The sequence below is a fragment of the Phascolarctos cinereus genome, unplaced genomic scaffold, assembly GCF_003287225.1.
Source record: "Phascolarctos cinereus isolate Bilbo 61053 unplaced genomic scaffold, phaCin_HiC Scaffold_7;HRSCAF=346, whole genome shotgun sequence".
NCBI lineage: Eukaryota > Metazoa > Chordata > Mammalia > Diprotodontia > Phascolarctidae > Phascolarctos > Phascolarctos cinereus.
In genome coordinates, this window is record NW_027556180.1 from 20,874,648 (window position 1) to 20,893,138 (window position 18,491).

The window sequence follows — 18,491 nt, forward strand, 5'->3', positions numbered from 1 at the left end:
ACTTTTCAACTTCCATCCATTACTCTGTCATCAAAACACTCTTTCAATGTACTTTTTTAGCAAGTTTTTATTAAGTACCACCAGCACTGAGAATACAAAGACAGAAGAGTCAAATGGTATTAGGCTGCCCTCTGGGAGCTTACATTCTAGGAGGGGGTAGGGAGGGGAAGAGAGAGAAACACCACACACAAGGGTAAATCAATACAAAATCATCTTTTTCAGAGCGGGGTTGGGGATTCTGAAAGCCCTAAAAGGATGTGATGCTTAAGCTTAGAACCTTGAAGGAAGCTGGCCATTCCAAAAGGCAGAGGTAAGGAGGGAGATGGTGGCAAGCATGGCAGACAGATGGCCTGCATGAAGGCACGGAGAGGTGCTTTCTCCCCAGTGGAATTGTTTCTCTTGGTGTCTTCAGTTTCATCCTTCAGAATTAATGACTCTTTCATGGCTGACCTTCTAGAGAATTTTGGTCATGGGATCCCAAAGCACACACAACTATTCCCAGTCACACTTGGATCATAGCTTGTTCTCTCTAATGACAAAAAAGTGTGGACACAATTAACAACAATATAATGATTATTCATAAATTAATAGCTTATCTTCATCTATCAGTTTTTTAGGTTTACAAAAGCACATTCTTTACAACTACCCAGGTTGTAAATAGCACGTGTATTGATTCCCATTTTACAGAAAGGAAAATTGAAAAGTCAGCAAAAGATGAAGTGGTTTGCCCAAAGTCTCACAACCAAGTATCAAAGGCAGGATTTCACCTCCAAACTCCTTCATAAAAATGGCCTTAGAAATGTGGTGGTAGGTGCTGGAAAGAGGCCTAGTCAATCTGAACCTTCCTTGGCTGCTTCTGAAATAATCCCAGCCATTCTAAGAAGTTAAGGGGCAGAGGAGGGGGATGAGTGGTGATGTCATCTAGTCTTTTTCAATTGGCTTAGACTCAGGAGACCTGGGTTCCAGTCCAGATTCAGGTCCTATTTTCCTGTGTGACCTGCAAAAGTCCCTTAAGCTCCCTGAGGTTCAATTTCCTTATCTGTGAAAAGAATTCCTACCCATCTCAGAGGAAAGGTTTTGCAATTAAAGGAGCTCTCCAAAGGTGCTCAGAAAGGTGAAAGGGACTAGATCAAACTGAGGCACTATCATTGTTCACCCTTAGAAGGACATGGAACTCCTCAGTTACTTCTTTTTCTCTCATTTTGAGCATTAGAAAAAGCCTTCCTATTTTCACTTCCTATCATTTGGAGGGAAAACCAGACGAAACCTGGAGGCAGCTTGGTATAGTAGAAAGATTACAGGATGTGGGTTCAAACCCTGCTGTCTTTGATGCTGACATCCTGTGACTTCCACTCCTTGGGCCTCAGTTTCCTCAATTATAAAATGAAGAGGATGGTCTAGGTGGAACTAGGCTCCCATCAGCCCACTGCCTGACCTCTTGTTGAGAAGCAGAGTGGCATCATGGAGACATCGCTGGACCTGGAGCCATGGAGACCTGAGAGCTGGCTCCGAAGTGTGGCTCCCATATTTGTCAGGTATGTGACCATGGGCATGGTCCATCACCTCTCTGAGGGTCAGTTGTAAAATGAGGACAATGATAATTCCATGACTTACCTCTCATGAGCTGATTGAATAGCATGGGTATAGGCTAACACAAAGAGAAAACCCAGGGCCTGAACTGCTACCCACAAAATTTGAAGAGACCTGGAGGAGCTCTTCACAGTATCAAGCAGACTTGTGGAGGATTCCTGGGAGGACATGGGCAGGAACTTATAGGCTTAGAAGGGGTGGGTGGGTTGCCATCTTGGATTTATCATCAGAAGTCATTGCTCAGTCCTATCTGACTTTTGGTGATCCCATTTGGGGTTTTCTTGGAAACTGAGGCAAACAGGGTGAACTTACTTGCCCAGTGTCACACAACTAGTAAGTGTCTGGGCCTAGATTCAAATTCAGGTCTTCCTGACTCCAGGCCCGATGCCCTATCCATTATGTCACCTACCTGGGTTCAAATCCCATTTTCACTCAGCATGATACAGTAGAAAGAACTGTCTCTGAAGTCAGACAATCTGTATTAAAATTCCACCTCTGACGCTTATCATGTGTGTGACCTTGGGCAAAACAATTCATTTTTCAGGCCTCAGTTTCTTTATCTGTAAAATTCAGGAATTGGAGTCAATCAAGCAGCTGACACTCATTAAGTGCTGAGAATATAAAGGAAAAAGCAGGACAGTCCCCTCCATTAAAGAACTTACATTCTAATAGCCCCAGGTGCCTTCCAACTCAAACTGTGAGATCATGCATGTGGAAACCACACCTTCCTTGAGGTACTTGCCTTGCTCTGTCATTGGGAACAAAGCACTTTGAAAGCCTGTAAGGCTTTGACCATTCCTCCACCTTCCTTTCTAGCACAGATCTTCCTGAACGCCTTAGCTGGCAGCTACCTCAGTTACAGCAGGGAGGAAACCGATCTTCCCCTGGGTCAGTCATCAAGCCTGGCGGGTGAATCCAATATCCCCTCGGGACCCGGGAGGGCTGGCACCAATTACAGAGGGGGAAAAAATGAGCCAAAGAAGATGGAACAGGGACTGCAGAGGAAATACTAAACATCTCCCAGATCACCCTCAAGCCTCTCCAAGCCACAGGACTTTGGGAAAGGAGGCATGGGCATGGAATGGAGAAAATCACCTGAGAATCAGGGGGGAAAAAAACTGGTTTCAAATAAAATCTCAGTGCCACAGACAATTCTCTTAGGCTCTCAGTCACCTGTCTTCAGGATGTGCCCATCTGCACCCAGGGAGGGACTTTACACACCTGGATTTCCCCTATGAAATCACAGTTCTGAACAAAAAAAACCATAATTAAAACAAATAAGTAACATGATTTGGGATATTGCTAGAATAGCTTTAAAAGCTACCCTAGAGGGAAACATTCCTTTCTCTATTTGAGGATGTTGAAAATATCCAATATTTGCACCTAACTGCTCAAAGAAGATTTGTGAATCGATTAAGTAATGTCTGGAAAGAGCTCTGAGGCTTTCAGAGAAAGGTGCTAAGTACATCCATGTTGTTACTGTTAATGGACTCTCTCCTGGGTCCCTATTCCAAGTATTACTAACCTGTGACTGTTTAACAGCCTCTGAATAGTTCCCTTGGTTATGATTATATAGTGGGCAACCACAGATTGGAGCCAATTATTTTTCATCATGCAGACTATCCCAGACTGTAAGTCATTAAGATGGTTGGCACTTTGGGAGGGGGGTACCTTGACTCTGCTGTGTAAAGATACTTTAAATACTTAGAACCTCTGATTGCTGGAATGAGGCACCTCCCATGGAGCCAGAGGTGGGCTCTAGCTCCTTGGGAGGTGCTCCACTTCAACAAATCAGGGGTTTCCTTGATCACAATCATCATCTTTCACACTCACACACACACACACACACACACACACAAAAACTTTCTGTTACGCTTCTCTAGGGACTAAAGGCAAATTTTACAGATGTTATAAATGAGGAAATTATGATTCTTAAGGTAACATACTCACATTTTGGTGACACTATAGTTTAGCAAGTGAGAATACTGCTTTAACAAAAGTGGCTGAAATAGACTCTATTCTAAGCCCTGGGAAGCGATGGTAGGAATGGGAGCAGGATGGTGGGGATGGAAGTGGGATGATAGAAACTGGACTTTGACTCAGAAGATCTAAGTTCAAATCCTGCCTCAGCCTCTTATTAGCTGTGTGAACCTGGACAAGTCATTCAATCTCTTTTATGAATTTTCTCTTATGTAAAATAAGGATAATAGTCCTCAGAATACCTACCTTGTGGGATTATTTTCAGGAAAGTTACTTGTAAATCTTTAAATGTCATATAAATGTGACCTATTATTATCTAGTATCATGTCATTTTACAGTAAGGAGAATATGATTTGCAAGGCCTCCAATTTGTGGAAATCTAAAATCTGACAAACTGGTGCAGATCTATAAATTCATCAATGTGGGAAACTCTTGGTATGGAAATTCTTTTCATACTCAAGTCAAAGTCTTAGAGAGATACCCAGGGCATTGAAAGGTTGAGTTATTTGTCTAGCCAGTATTAGGCAAAGGGAATTGAGTCTTTCTGATACCAAGGCTAGGTCTCTATGCACTAGTCAACACTGATTCTCAATCCTATTTTTACCAGAGAGGAATTTTCTAAGGGAGATTCCTTGGGGAAACCACATAGGTTGTTTCTTTTTAAGCTCTTGGAAATTGTCAGTCATTCCTCAGACTTCTCTAAAGCTACCGTGATTTCCTCAGTGGTTTTTTTTTTCCACCCTCAATGCAGTATCTGTATTTGATTTCTCTAGCATATTTTTAGATTTATTCATTGTTTAGCCATCTAGTGCTAAAAGGACAAAATGATTTGGAGTAAGACAAGAAAAACCACCAGCGAGACCGATAGCAGAGGGAGACAAGAGAAAAAAGATGAATATAATTCCTTGTGCTGGAGGACACAAGCAGATTACTCACTGATATTGGGAGGACATTTCCTCCTGTGGACTCAGTATCATGTTACAGAAGAGCAGGCCTTAGCTGCCTTCCTCCCTCTCTCAAGGGCTGTGCTGCATAGAGCAAAGTAAGTTATCTCTGTGTGTGTGTGTGTGTGTGTGTGTGTGTGTGTGTGTGTGTGTGTGTGTAAGAGAGAGAGAGAGAGAGAGAGAGAGAGAGGTAAATAAATATACAAGAAAGACTTACAGATGAGACGTTAAAGGGACTTCAGGAACAAACTAAAGTAGTCCAGACCCATCATGTTTAGAAAGCTTTGCTATAATTGACAATGATAGACAAAAGTCCACTTCCTGCCCAATTCCACTTCATTCTTTGTCTCAGTAGTTCCGTATTCATCTCACAGGGTGTCCAATTTTAGTCTCAGTTCATTTTTGTACTTAACCAGCATTCTTCCCATCCCTTTGAAACTGATTAGGGAATGTGGCATGAGTGCCAACCTCCCTCCCTGAGTCACTCCAATTTATGGTTTTCTCCGAGATAAAGCCACCTCATTTGAATGTGCTTTAAGCAAACATGAGGGCGGGCAATGAGAATTCAGAGGAAAGGAGATCATGTATTCATTCCCTAGAGTATTTCAAGCCAACAATTTCTTTTTCTTGCCTCAACATGAATCAAGGGAAACTGAGATCAAAAGGTGAAGTGATGGGGCCGCAGCTCTGGCAGGGATATTTCAAAGAATATGCTTAGGGACTGTTAAGTAGGAAAGAAAAGACGTCCAGTCAAAACCCAGTCTCCCCTGGGATTCCAGCTCTCACCCTTTTCTTGAATAGTTTAGAATCAATTAGTCCTCATTCACCACAGGTTTCTTCTTCTCAGGTGACAAGACATTCTGTTAGAATTCTTCTAATTCCTTTTTCTTATTATTTATTTTTAGTTGTCAACATTCATTTCCATAGGATTTTGAGTTTTAAATTTTCTCCCCCTCCTGCTTCTCTCCCCCCACCCCAGACAGCATACAATCTGATATAGGCTCTACATATACATTCATGTTAAGCATATTTTCCCAATAGTTATGATGTAAAGAACAATTAGAACTAATGGGAAGAACCACGAGAATGAAGCAATAAAACAAAACAGCAAAGGAAAAGGAGAGCAAATAGTATACTTCCACCTGCATTCAGACTCCATGGCTCTTTCTCTGGATGTGCACAGCATGTTCCATCATGAATCTTGTGGAGTTGTCTTAGATCCTAGCGTTGCTGTGAAGAGCCAAGTCTATCAAAATCAGTCATCCCACAATGTGGCTGTTACTGTATACAATGTTCATTACACTCTGCATCAGTTCATGTAAGTCTTTCCAAGTTTTTTTTTTCTGCCTGCTCATCATTTCTTATATAGCACAATAGTATTCCATTACATTCACTTGTTCAGCCATTTCCCGATTGATGGGCATCCCCTCAGTTTCCAATTTCTTGCCACCACAAAAAGAGCTGCTATAAATATTTTTGTACCTGTGGGTTGTTTTCCCATTTTTATGATCTCGTTGGGATACAGACCTAGAAGTGGCATTGCTGGGTCAAAGGGTATGCACAATTTTATAGCCCTTTGGGCATAGTTCCAAATTGCTCTCCAAAATGGTTGGATCATTTCACAACTCCACCAACAATGTATTAATGTTCCAATTTTCCCACATTTTCTCCAGCATTTATCATTGTACTGTTTTGTCATGATAGCCAATCTGATAGGTGTGATGTGGTACCTCAGAGTAATTTTGGTTTGCATTTCTCTAATCAATAGTGATTTAGAACATTTTTTCATATGACTATAGATTGCTTTAGTTTCTTCCTCTGACAACTTGCCTGTTCATATCCTTTGACCATTTATCACTGATTCCTTTTTTTTAAGGGAAAAACAGAATACTTTAAAAAGCATTTTTAGCACAACATGTAAAGCCCTTTCAATCTGGTCCTCATTTCTCTTTATGGGTTTATTTCATTATTCCCAATAGAATGTGAGCTCCTTGAAGGTAGGAACTGCTTTTTTCTCTTTTCCTTTTTTCTTCCTTCTTTCCTTCCTTCCTTCCTTCCTTTCTTTCTTTATCCCTAGAAGTTATCAAGGTGCCTGACATATAATAACTTCTTAATAAATATTTGTCAACTATTCCCAAAGGACAATCAAACTGTGAATACTCTTTGATCCTGTAATACTACTACTAAGTTTATATCCCAAAGAGATCATAAAAAAGGGGAAAGGACCCACATGTGTAAAAATATTCATCACAGCTTTTTTGCGGTGGCAAAGAATTAGAAATTGAGGGGATGCCCATCAATTGGGGAATGACTGAACAAGTTATGATATATGAATATAATGGAATAATAGCATGCAAAAGAAATGATGAGCAGCCTGATTTCAGAAAAACCTGGAAAGACTTACATGAACTGATGCTGAGTGAAGTTAGCAGAATCAGGAGAACACTGTACACAGTAAAAGCAGCATTGTGTGATAATCAACTATGATTGACTTAGCCCTTCTCATCAACACAAGAATCCAAGACAGTTCCAAAAGACTCGTGATTGAAAATGCTATCCAAATCCAGAGAAAGAACTGATGGAGTCTGAATGCAGATTGAAGCATACTATTTTCACTTTCTTTGGTTTCTTTTTTTTTTCCATGGCTTTTTTCCTTTTGTTCTGTTTCTTCTTTCACAACATGACTAATGTGGAAATATGAAAAAATAAAAGAAAATAAATGTTTGTCAGCCGACTCCTGAGCTTCCCATTTGGCTAAACTGGCTTATGCGTCTACTGTTCCCCGAACTCACCCAGAATTCTATCTCCCACTTCTGTGACTTTGCACTGGCTGTCCCCCAGACATGGAATCCACTCCCTCCTCATTTCTGCCTCTTAGAATTCCTGTCTTCCTTCAAGGTTCAGGTCATGTATTATGGGGAACTTTTACTAAAACCTGAGCTGTTAATCCTTTCTCCCTCCAATAATCACATGTATCCTTAAGTGTTTAGAAATTTGATCTCCCCAGCAGAGTGCTTCTTCATTTATCTTCCTATCTCCAGTGTCCTACATGAAGTATATGCTTAATAAATGCCTCTTATATTGGATTGTACTGTATTTTATTTCATTTGCTTAAGTGTCATGGTTACTAGATTCACAATGGGTAGATCACTCCTTCCTAGTCTCCCTCATAATCTTCCATAAGTACTCAGTTGTACTTGCCCTAGAAAATCAGATAACAAATGGGAACTTCCAGCAAGTAATCTTTCTCTGTAATGGCACACACAGAACTCACCACCGGTTATATAGGCTGTTCTAGTAAACCGCTCACATGTCGTCACAGATTGAATATTTTTTCTTTAGGATCATAAAAACAAAGCTAGCTCACAAGTAAAGGTTTTAACCTCCACTGCTCAAATTTGCCCACATCCCAATGAATGTAATAGTGGTAGGACATGAAAAAACTAACTTCCTCAGAAAGGAGTCTTTGAGAGATTTATTTCAAACAATGAACAATAAAGAATACATTTGTGTTGTGCTATTCATAGTTTCCTCTATCATTTTTTCTTTCCTTCCTTTCTTCCTTTTTTCCTTCTTCCCTTTCTTCCTTCAACAAATAGTCATTTTATTTACACACTTCTTGCATACAGAACATAGTGCTAGGTGTTGGGGGAGGTACAAAATTGAGATAAGCTATAGCTCCTGCCTTCACAGGACTTATTCTTGTATAAGAGCCTAGCAATGGCAACATGAATAGAAAGTTTTCAGTTAAAATTAGCTGAGTAGATTAATTTGGCAAGATTAACCTAGCAATCAAAGAATGACTTCATTCGAGTATCTTGGTATGCTTGGAGGTCTTTAACTAATCCAGATTTACAAAACAGGTTAATAACACCATCTGCAGATAAGTAAGCTATAGCAAAAAAGAAATTGAGAATGATAGCCTATATCACAACAAACCACTGACTGAGTCCATCACGGAGCCTTGGAAAACTGATCTCCCCCAATCCAGAGCCTTACGTCAAGAGCAACAACCTGGAGTTTCAAATAGGAGACCTTTATTATAAATGTTGTTATTATGGTTAGATAGCATGGCATGGGGATGACATGACCATCTTGGAATCAGGAAGACTTGGGTTCAAATCCTGATTCTGCCACTAACTACTTCTACTACTTTAAACAAGACACTCTCCTGGATTCAATATCATCATCTGTAAAACGAGGGTCCAGACTTGGTGGCCTCTCAGATCCCTCTGTCTCTAAGTGTATGGTCCCATGGCCTTGACTATCACAGTACACCCCTCCTTTGGTCTGTCCTAATGCAGAGGTTGGACATATCATTCCCCAGCCCCAAAACCTTCAGGGACACCTCATTACCCAAGATATGACCCAAATTCTATAATCTGGCACTCAAGGGCCTCTGTGGTCTGCCACTAACATATATTTTCAAGTTTATTTCATGTTACTTCTCTTCATGAATTTGTGTCCCACTCACACTGGACTCAGAGCCATTCTTCAACCTTGAATGCATTTCCTTGGGGCAGCCTCCCTTCCTACAACAGTCTGCCTTCCCATCTCTATGTATTGAAGTCCTTCTCTTCTTTGAAGGCAGAGCTCAGATGCCCCCTGCTTCATTAAGCCCTCTCTGATCTCTCTAGCTACAGTGTCACCCACTCCTCACTAACTTCTTTGAATGCTGACCTTTTACATGCTTTTCTCACTCTCACTTGTATAGCATTTATTTTTGTACATACCTCCTGGTGTCATGGTCTTTAAGAAGGAAGGACAAACAGTATCTCCCTTGATACTAAAAGATCCTTGAAAGCATGACTGTACCATTTTTCATCTTTATGTCCCATGCCCGTAGCATAGTGCCTTACACACAGTAGGCATCTAGTCAGTGTTTGCTGAACTGAAGGAGGAAAGTGAGGCCTGGAGAACTGAGGTGACCTCCCCAACTTCACACAGCCAGAATGGGACAGAGTCCAGTCTACACCCTAAGTAGCCTGATTCCAAGACCAGATGCCATACACTTACCCAGCATCTCTCTTATCTTATTCCAAGGGAAATCTTTGCTCCCCATCCCCCACTAAGAGTAGACTCTTGTAAGTTTTTTTCCCCCCTCATTTTAAAAAGAAAAAAAAAGAAGTCTGGTTGTCCCTTATGCCTGGAATGCTCTTCTTCCTCCCTCTGTCTCCCAGCTTCCCCCTCTTTCTTCTAAAACAGCTCAAATCCCACCTCCAGCTGAAGGCCTTTCCTGGTCCCCTCCCCTCCTTAATCCCAATGCTCTGAGATTACCTTCTATCTACTTGGAATTTCTCTTCCCTGCACTTGGAGGGATATTTATTTGCATTGTGTCTTTCCCATTAGAGTGTGAGCTCCTGGAGGGCAGGCACTGTCTTTGCCTTTCTTTGGATCCTCAGGGCTTAGTACAGGGGTTGGCATGACATTGGTGCCTAACAAATGCTTGTCGACTGACCAATTCTTACTTCTCTCAATGACCATGAAATCTCCTCTTCCAATTCTAATCAATGCATCCTATTAGTAAAGTCTGGTGTAAACGAATTTTAAAACCCTCAATTGGAAAAAAGTCATTTTCGTATTTCAATCTGTTTTAATAAGCATCATAACCTTCTGGGATGTTAGGACTGAAAGGGATTTTAGAGATTACCTAATCTAATCCCTTCATTTCACAGATCAGGACACTGAACCCTCCAAAAAATGACATAACACGCTTCCATTCACATGAGAGAAAAGTAGCACAATCTAAATCCAGGCCTCTTTCCACTAAGTCATACATAGTAGGGGTTTTGGCTAATCTCTCTTTTTTTTTCAAGGCCTATCTCTTCAGGAAGCAGGGCAGCTAGGTGGCACCGTGGATAGAGTGCCATAAATGAAGTCAGGAAAGCTCATCTTCCTCCAAATCTGGCCTCAGACTCTTACTAGCTGTGTGACCCTGGGTAAGTCACTTCACCCTGTTTGACTCAGTTTCTCATCTGTAAAATGAGCTGGAGTAAGAAATGGCAAACCACCGCCAAGAAAACCCCAAACAGGGTCACAGAGAGTCAGACACGACTGAACAACAGAAACTCTTCAGGAAATCTTTCCTGATTCCCCAAAATCCTGATCCTTTCTCCCTCCTCAAAATCATTTACATATGATGTTGACCTGTATCTCCACCAGGAGACTGTAAGCTCCCAGAGGGCAGACTGCTTTCATTTATCAACTTCTAGCAGAGCACCTGATGCCAGGCAGGCTCTTGATCACTACCTGTTTGGATTGGATCCCACCATCAAGCCGCCATATCTGACTATTTAGTTACAAAGGGCATTGTGGTTATTGGCAGCTTAGATAGTCTGCGCTGAGAATGTTAGCATGAAATCCACTCTGTTGGCTGCCCTGAGTCCTAAATGAAAAGGACAGAGGATTTTTCAAGAAAAACCTTTGGAGCAATAACAGCCTTGAAATGGACCCCTCAGCCTTACAGCCATGTTTATAGCCCTGCATAGCTGCTCCTTCTGGCACTCCCATGGAGATGGTATTAGTTTTGGAGTCCTATTCTTCCCAGGAGGCTAGGTGGCCAAGTGGATAGAGTGCTGGGTCTGGGCTCAAACCTGGCCTCAGACACTTACTAGCTGTGTGAGTCTGGGCAGGTCACTTAACCCTGTTTGCCTCGGTTTCTTCACCTGTCAAATAAGCTGGAGAAGGAAATGGCAAACTACTCCAGTACCTTTGCCAAGAAAACCCTAAATGGGATCACAGTGAGTCAGATATGACTGAAAGAATGTCTGGAAGCACCCCACTCCCGAAATTTATCTTTCTGAACCCTCTAATTGGGATCCCTCTTCAACTTTCTAGCCAGTCTGTCTTAGCAAGATGTCTTTTCTCCTAAAGCTATTTTTTCTTCTTGTGCACCTGCAGAGAGAGACCTGGGCAAAGCATGATTGTTACATGTCTAGCTGGGCTGGAGGCTTCTCTGCACAAATTAACAGACAACTCTGATACGGCAGTGCCCCAGCGCCCCAGGCCCTGCCTTTAAGTGAACTACCCTGCCCTGCAAGTCCCTTCCTCCCAGCTCCCTGACGGACCAAGAGCTGCATTAAGCCCATTAACATCCACTAAATGGTCACCATCAATTTTTAATCAGAAAGAAAACCAGAAGTATGGTAAGCGAATCCCAGTAGCAAGTAAATTTAAATAACGGTCACGGGGAAATCCAATCACTTAAACCTGCCCAAGCCCCGGGTCTGTTTGACAAGAGGAGAGGAGGACAGATATATTAATAAAGATTAAAGGCTCGAGGACGGAGCGCGGATTCATTAACTCTTCCCGCCCCGGGAGGGGTCGGGAGAGGGAGGAGAGGAGGAGGTGAAGAGGATAGTGGGCCTGGACATGATGCCCCCGACTGCCCCACTCTCCGCGTTCCCCAGGCACCTCAGCGCAGACTGCCTCTGCTGTCTTGGGCGGCACAAGATGCGGCTGGGCCCGCTGGGTTAAGGTCACCCGATTTTTCTACGCGGCGATCAGGGCTTTGAGAGGAGAGAGCGCAAGAGCCCCGCATCCTGGCCGCCGCCGCCGCCTCCTTCTCCTCCTCCTCCTTCTTCTCCTCGTCCCTCCTTCTCGTCCTACTCCTCTAGCCAGCTCCTGGAGATGTGAGCCAGGCTCTGGCAGGTAGAGCTGTCCAGAGAGAACCAGCGAGAGAACGAGGGCGAGGGCGACACGAAAGTGACAGGGAGACACGGGGGAGAAAGGGAGACCCAGGCAGAGAGGGAGACAGAGGAAGCGAGATAGAAACCGAGGGAGAGCAAGCCAAGCCGGGCTCCTCCCGGTGGTGGGTGTGTGGGGGGGAACCAGTGGACAGACAGACTGCCAGGCGCGCACACGGGACAGACGGACAGAGTCAGACCCAATCAGCCAGGCAAAGGACACACGGACAGACAGACAGACAGGCGGGACGGCAGGACTGACAGTCAGGCAATTTCCCCCTTGGCCGGGTGGGGCCGGAGGCGGCGGAAGGGGTGGGGTGGGGCAGGGGGAGGGAGCAGGGGGGCTGGCAGGCGATGTGGTCGCCCTGGGCAGCTGCAGGATTCGGGGGGGCCCGGCGCCTCCTCGCTGCTGCCGCTGCTGCTGCCGCTGCTGCTACCGCCCTCCCAGGGCTGGAGTTGCGGGGGGCTGACCTGTGGGGAAAAGGAGCGTTGCTGCGACTTTGGCAATGTCACGTACACGGAGGTCAAGTGCTGCAAGCTGCCCTTTCACACGTTCCTGGACAACGTGGGCTGGTTTGTGAGAAAGCTTTCGGGGCTCCTGATCCTGCTGGTGCTCTTCGCCATCGGCTATTTCCTGCAGAGGATCATCTGCCCGAGCCCCCGTAGGTACAACCGGCGCCAGCCGGCCCAGCCGCAGCAGCAGCAGCAGCAGCCCCCCCAGCAGCTGGCTGCCGCTCCCGGGGGCCGGCGGTCGCAGCCGGACGACGCCCCGTCGGGGCTCCACGAGACTGCCGCCACATCCCAGGACTCGTTGCTGGACAGCAGCAGCAGCAGCGGCCGCTGGGGCGCCTCTTCCGAGCATGAGCTGCATGCGGTGTCCTCGCCCCTCTTCCTGCAGCTGCCCAGCTACGAGGAGGTCAAATACCTGCCCACGTACGAGGAATCCATTCTGCTGCAGGAGCAGCCGCCGCGCATCCCCAAGGACTTCGTCCTGCCCGTAGCGGTGCTCGACCAGCCCCGAGGGGGCGACCCAGGCAGCACCCAGGGAAGATACCCGCTCATTTGAGCGCCCGGACTCCGGACCTTCAAACCGTCCCTCCCTCTCTCCGGCCAAGCCTTGCCCGTCCCGACGCCCCTTGCTTTGGCTGAGACGGTAAAGGCCAGAGACCTCCTTCCTCGGCTGGTGCTCTGGAAAGTAAGATACCGGGACAGGGGGCGTCCAGAGACCTAGGAACTGCTCCCCCTCAACAACGGCGGCTGCTCTAGGAGGGGCAAGGTACCAGGGCGATGGGCGTCCAGAGACCTAGAAGTTGCTCCCTCCCCCCAGTGAATATTATTGGGGGGGAGGCAAGATGTCGGGGCGAAGGGCGGCCAGAGACCTGGGAGCTGCCCCCATCTCCTACCCCCGCTACAGCTGCCCCTGGGAGCAATGTGGCAGCAGGGTTATAAAAAATTCCCGCCGCCTCTGCTTTCTTTACCAGCTTCAGCTTCACACCTTAGTTCTCCTGCTCCACCTTACAGAGACACTCTTGACGTGAAAGGATTGGCAAAGGGGGAGCGCCCCCACCCCTTCCCTGGGACCTTAAGTTCCCTCGGATTTCATTCTGTCCAGTGGATAGCTCTTCAACGCCATCGATGTGGCCCAGGACCTCGGAGAGCAGCTTTGAGAGTGACCCACTTCTCTTAAGCCTTTACTATTAATTGTATTTATCGTAAGTGCCTGGTTACTAGAGCATCACGGTGTCAATTTAAAAGACCTGCATCTCTTCACAGCCTTGCGGAGCTTCTTTACGGTGACGAAGAAGAAAGGGATAGAATGAATATGTCTCTTCACCTCCTTCCCCAACCCCCTACCCTCAAGGTTTAAATCTGGGTTTAGGATTGCAGGGTAATGAGTGACTAGTCTTCTCAGTGAGTAAATCCTTCTCTGCCAGGAAGTGAGTTTTTCTAAAAATGGTGTCTTTAGTAAATCATGTCAAATTAGCTGATGTTGCTAGCCAGAAGAGGGAGGTGTGAAAGGAGGAGAGAGAAGAGAAAAGAAGAAGAAAGCCTAGGGAGACAGAAAGAAAGACAGGTGGAGGGAGAGGGGGGAAAGAGGAAAGAGAGAGAAGAGGGGAGAGAAAAGAAAGGAGGGTGATAAAGGGGAGAGAGGAAATGGAGAGAGGAAGAGAAAAGGCAGGAGAAGAGAAAAAGAGAAGGGAGGAGGAGAAAGAGAAAAGGTGGAGAAAGGGATTTCTTAGTGAACAGATGCCAAGTTTGGGATAATAAGATACCTCCCACAATTGAAACACAAAAATTATCTTTAAGAGTGTCGTGGAATGTTAACTAAGTAAATATGGCAGATTGTTACTGTTTATGCATTGAAGTCCATAGAATTTTTTTATAATTTATTTCATCAATCCAGAGGAAGACCAGTTACTGTTTATTTTCAATATTGTATTCAAAATAAGATACAGTTGGCCTTTTCAGTTTTCAATGCCTGAAAAAGCAAATTACCTTCATTTGCTCTTTATTATTTATATTTTTAGAATTTATTTAATGCAAGAGGAGGGTACTTCTGCTACTGAAGTGACTAGCTCATGTTTATCTCCTCCCTCAAGCCACAGGCTGCCAGGAACTTGCTTTCCCAGGCTGTCATGATTATTTCAGGAATACCTTGGGCGTTGGTTCATTAGGAAAAAGAAAACTTTAGGACAAAAAAAAATACGAACAAGAGATAAGTATGTGACATAAATATTGAGGATAACCTTATTTTCACTATTTGAGAGGAATATATTTTATTTTTAGTACTGTGGTATAAGATATAACTTTTATAGCAACTGTACATATTATGTAGTCTACTGTTGGCCTCCAATAGGCCTCCTCTGCACCCATCATCCCATAGGTCAGAGATTATGAAGATAATAGCTATATATATGCCTTGCCATGGAGCATCCTTCTATCATTTCTCATTGGGAATACATTCCACAAACTCCATTGTAACACCTCTGACTGTTAAAACACACACATAACTAATTGCTTTGTGGTGTAACATTTGTGAATAACAAAATAAACAATCTTATAAGCATAAAATTTGCAACATTGCATCAACCTTTTCATTCTGTGGAATGTCTTACAAATAAATAGTAATATGAAATGCCACTATAGGCTGGATGCACTGTGTATGCTGTATATATACATGTTGTCTATGTATAGTGTACACTCTGAATAATGTATGCTTGTATGTTCAAATCATGAATGGGGTGCAAAGTCCCTCTGCTTTGGAAAAGGTAAATGCTATCCCAAGAAAGCAATTATCAAGTATAACATGTATATCTAGAAATGATGTTCTTTGTATTTAAAAATTCTGTTAGAGGAATTTGCAAAATGTCACAAATGTATTTGCAAAGAATGGTCTGATTACTTTGAAACTCCTACATGTTTGTGCATTTGTCAATATTTGAAAAATATTGGAAGTATGCTAAATACAGTAAAGCATTAAAATCCTCTATACACATATTTTTATACGTGTGAATGAATTGTATAACTGAATATTAACATCTGAAAACATTTTTGCAGTTTAAAAGCAGTTTTAACAGTGTCTAAAATTGTCTATAGTTGTGTTTATGCTGGGCAAAATAATGCAGGATTTAAGAAAATCTCATGAGCATTCATGTTGCTTTGTTACCATTGGCTCAAGGTTTGTAATTTTAGCGATATTCTTCCATCAATACTTATTTTCACCTCTACCTCTACCCCCAAGAATCAATCAATCAATGAATAAACATTTATAAGAAGGCTACCAAGTGGCAGGTATGTGGTGGATACTGGAGATAAAAAGAAAAAAAGCAAAGTAGTCCATGCCCTCAGGAAGCTTACAGTTTTGCCAGGGAGGCAAAAATAAATAAATAAACAAATAAATGCAAAGGTTATTTGATCAGAAAGCCACAGGCTTCTGGGAGGGGGAACAGGAAAGGCTTCTTGGAGCAGGTGGCACTTAATCTCAGTCTTAAAAAAAAAAAAACTAAGGTTGGTAAGATCCAGAGGTCAGGAGGGATTGTGTTTCAGGCATGAGGCACAGCCAGGGCTGTGCAGAAGATGGGTAAGTGAGACCAGTTTGGCTTATCGTAGTGAGTGTTTGGGAGAATGATGTGTAATAAGGCAGGAAAGGTAAGCTGGGACCATGTTAGGAAAGGCTCTAAATGTCAGAGGATTGTATAGTTAATAGGCAGCTATTGGAGTTTATTGAGTTAGATTTTACAATGGTCAAACTTGGAGGATGAATTGGAGTGGAGTCAGTTTTGAGGCAGGGAGGCCAATTAGAAGGCTATTCCATTAGTCCAGGGGACTGGTGGTGAGGACTTGAAATAACGTACGAGATGTCTTGGAAGTAGAAAATATAAGATCTGGGACTGGACTGGATATGTGGCATGAGTGGAATTGAGAAGCCAGGAATGGCACTCAATGACTGAAAGAATTCGCCAATAGAAATAGGAAGGTTTGGAAGAAGGATATTTGGGAGTGGGCAGTAAGGAAAAGAAGTTCAGTTTGGGACTTGCTGAGTTGAGGATATCTATAGATAATCAGTTTGAAATGCCCAGTAGGCAGTCGGTACTGGACAATTGCAGCTCAGGAGAAATACAAGGGCTGGCTATAAGATATGGAAGTCATCTGAATAAAGGTAATAATTAAACCCATGAAAGTTACTGAGGTCACTGAGAGAAAGCAGAGGGCTCAGGCTATCCTTACAGTTAGAAGGCATGATATTAATGACCCAGTAAAGGAGACATCATTTTTATTTTTTATTTTTTATTTTTGTATTAATTTATTTATTTTTAGGACAACATCATTTTTAAAATTTCAAGTTAAAATATTCTTCAAAATGCTGTGATATTTGGGGCAAATATAGATACAGCTTTAGAAACATCCCAAATTTTTAGCCATAATAATAAAATACTGTGTGTATGAAGAGAATTTAAAAAATTGTTGAATAACTCAAATTACAATAAAACCCTGGGGAAAAAAAAAACCTTGGCATAACATCCAGAACTAAGGAAATGATGATCCACTGTACTCGGCTCTGGTCAGACCACATATGTAGTATTATTTTCAGTCCTGGGCATCACTTTTTAGGAAGGCCATTGATGAGAAGCAGAGAATCCAGGGGAGAGTGACCAAGAGGGTTCAGGGCCATAGAGTCATTCCACTGGAGTAGTGGTTGAAGGAACTGAGCATCTACAATCTAGAGAAGAGAAGTACAGGGTAGAACATGACTGGCATCAAACATTTCAACTGTTTGAAGGCCTATCACGTGGAAGAAGGCTCCAAAGGACATTACTGGGAATGCTGAGGGGAATTGACAGGCAAAATTGACTGTCATATAAGTAAATTTTCCAACTGATTAGCCCTATCCAAAAGCAGAATGAGCTGCCTTAGGAGCAGTGAGTTTCCTTTCAGCAGAGGCATTCAAACAAAGATTGGTTGCCTACTTTTCAGGGACTCATTTATGAAGTACCTACTATGTGAAAGCACTGTGCTAGGATAGAGATGAAAACAAAGATGCAACAACCTCTGTCCTCCAGAAGCTTACATTATATGGGAAAGATTTCATGGTTGAACTGATAAGGAAATGTGTTATAATTGTAGAGGAAGAGAGTATTAATAATTAGAGGATCAGAAAGGGTATGCTGTGAAGAAGACTGTTATTCAGGTTTAACAACAGCAACAAGTACCTAGGTGGTGCAGCGGATAGAGTCCTGGCAGGAAGACTTCTCTTCACGAGTTCAAATCTGGCCTCAGACACTTCCTAGCTGTGTGACCCTGGCCAAGTCACTTAACCCTGCTTGCCTCAGTTCCTCATTTGTAAAATGAGCTGGAGAAGGGAATGGCAAATCATTCCCAATATCTTTGCCAAGAAAATCCCAAATGGAGTCACAAATGAAATGACTAAATAGAAACAATAATAACAAACATCCAAAATGTATGTGGCCTTTGCAAAAGACTACAAATATCACCTCGTCTCATCCTCCCCAGCTCCCCTGGGAAGTAGGTACTATTACTATCTCTATTTGACAGATGAGGAAATTGAGGCGAATGGAGGTTAGACAACTTGCCCGGGGTCATACATCCAAGCACCGTCTGAGGCTGGATTTGAACTCGGCTTCCTGCCTCCAGGTTCAGGGCTCTATGCACTGTGGCAGCCCCTAGCTGCAATGTCTGTTGGCTCTGATGGCCTCTCGGAGCTTTCTCAGCTCCATGGTGCTGTGATAAAGCACTTCAGTTATTCTGCAGATTCTTCAGTATTGTGATGTGG

At 43.5% G+C, this 18,491-nt stretch overlaps 1 protein-coding gene across 1 annotated transcript; it reads left to right on the forward strand.

The window, feature by feature from the left end:
* Positions 1–1,461: 1,461 nt before the first annotated feature.
* On the forward strand, positions 1,462–15,676 carry CUNH3orf80 (chromosome unknown C3orf80 homolog). Its single transcript, XM_020989054.2, has 4 exons — positions 1,462–1,513; positions 2,407–2,499; positions 11,924–12,039; positions 12,348–15,676. The coding sequence occupies exons 1-4, from the start codon at positions 1,462–1,464 to the stop codon at positions 13,263–13,265; spliced, it is 1,179 nt and encodes a 392-aa protein (XP_020844713.1). The 3' UTR covers positions 13,266–15,676.
* The last annotated feature ends 2,815 nt before the right edge of the window (positions 15,677–18,491 follow it).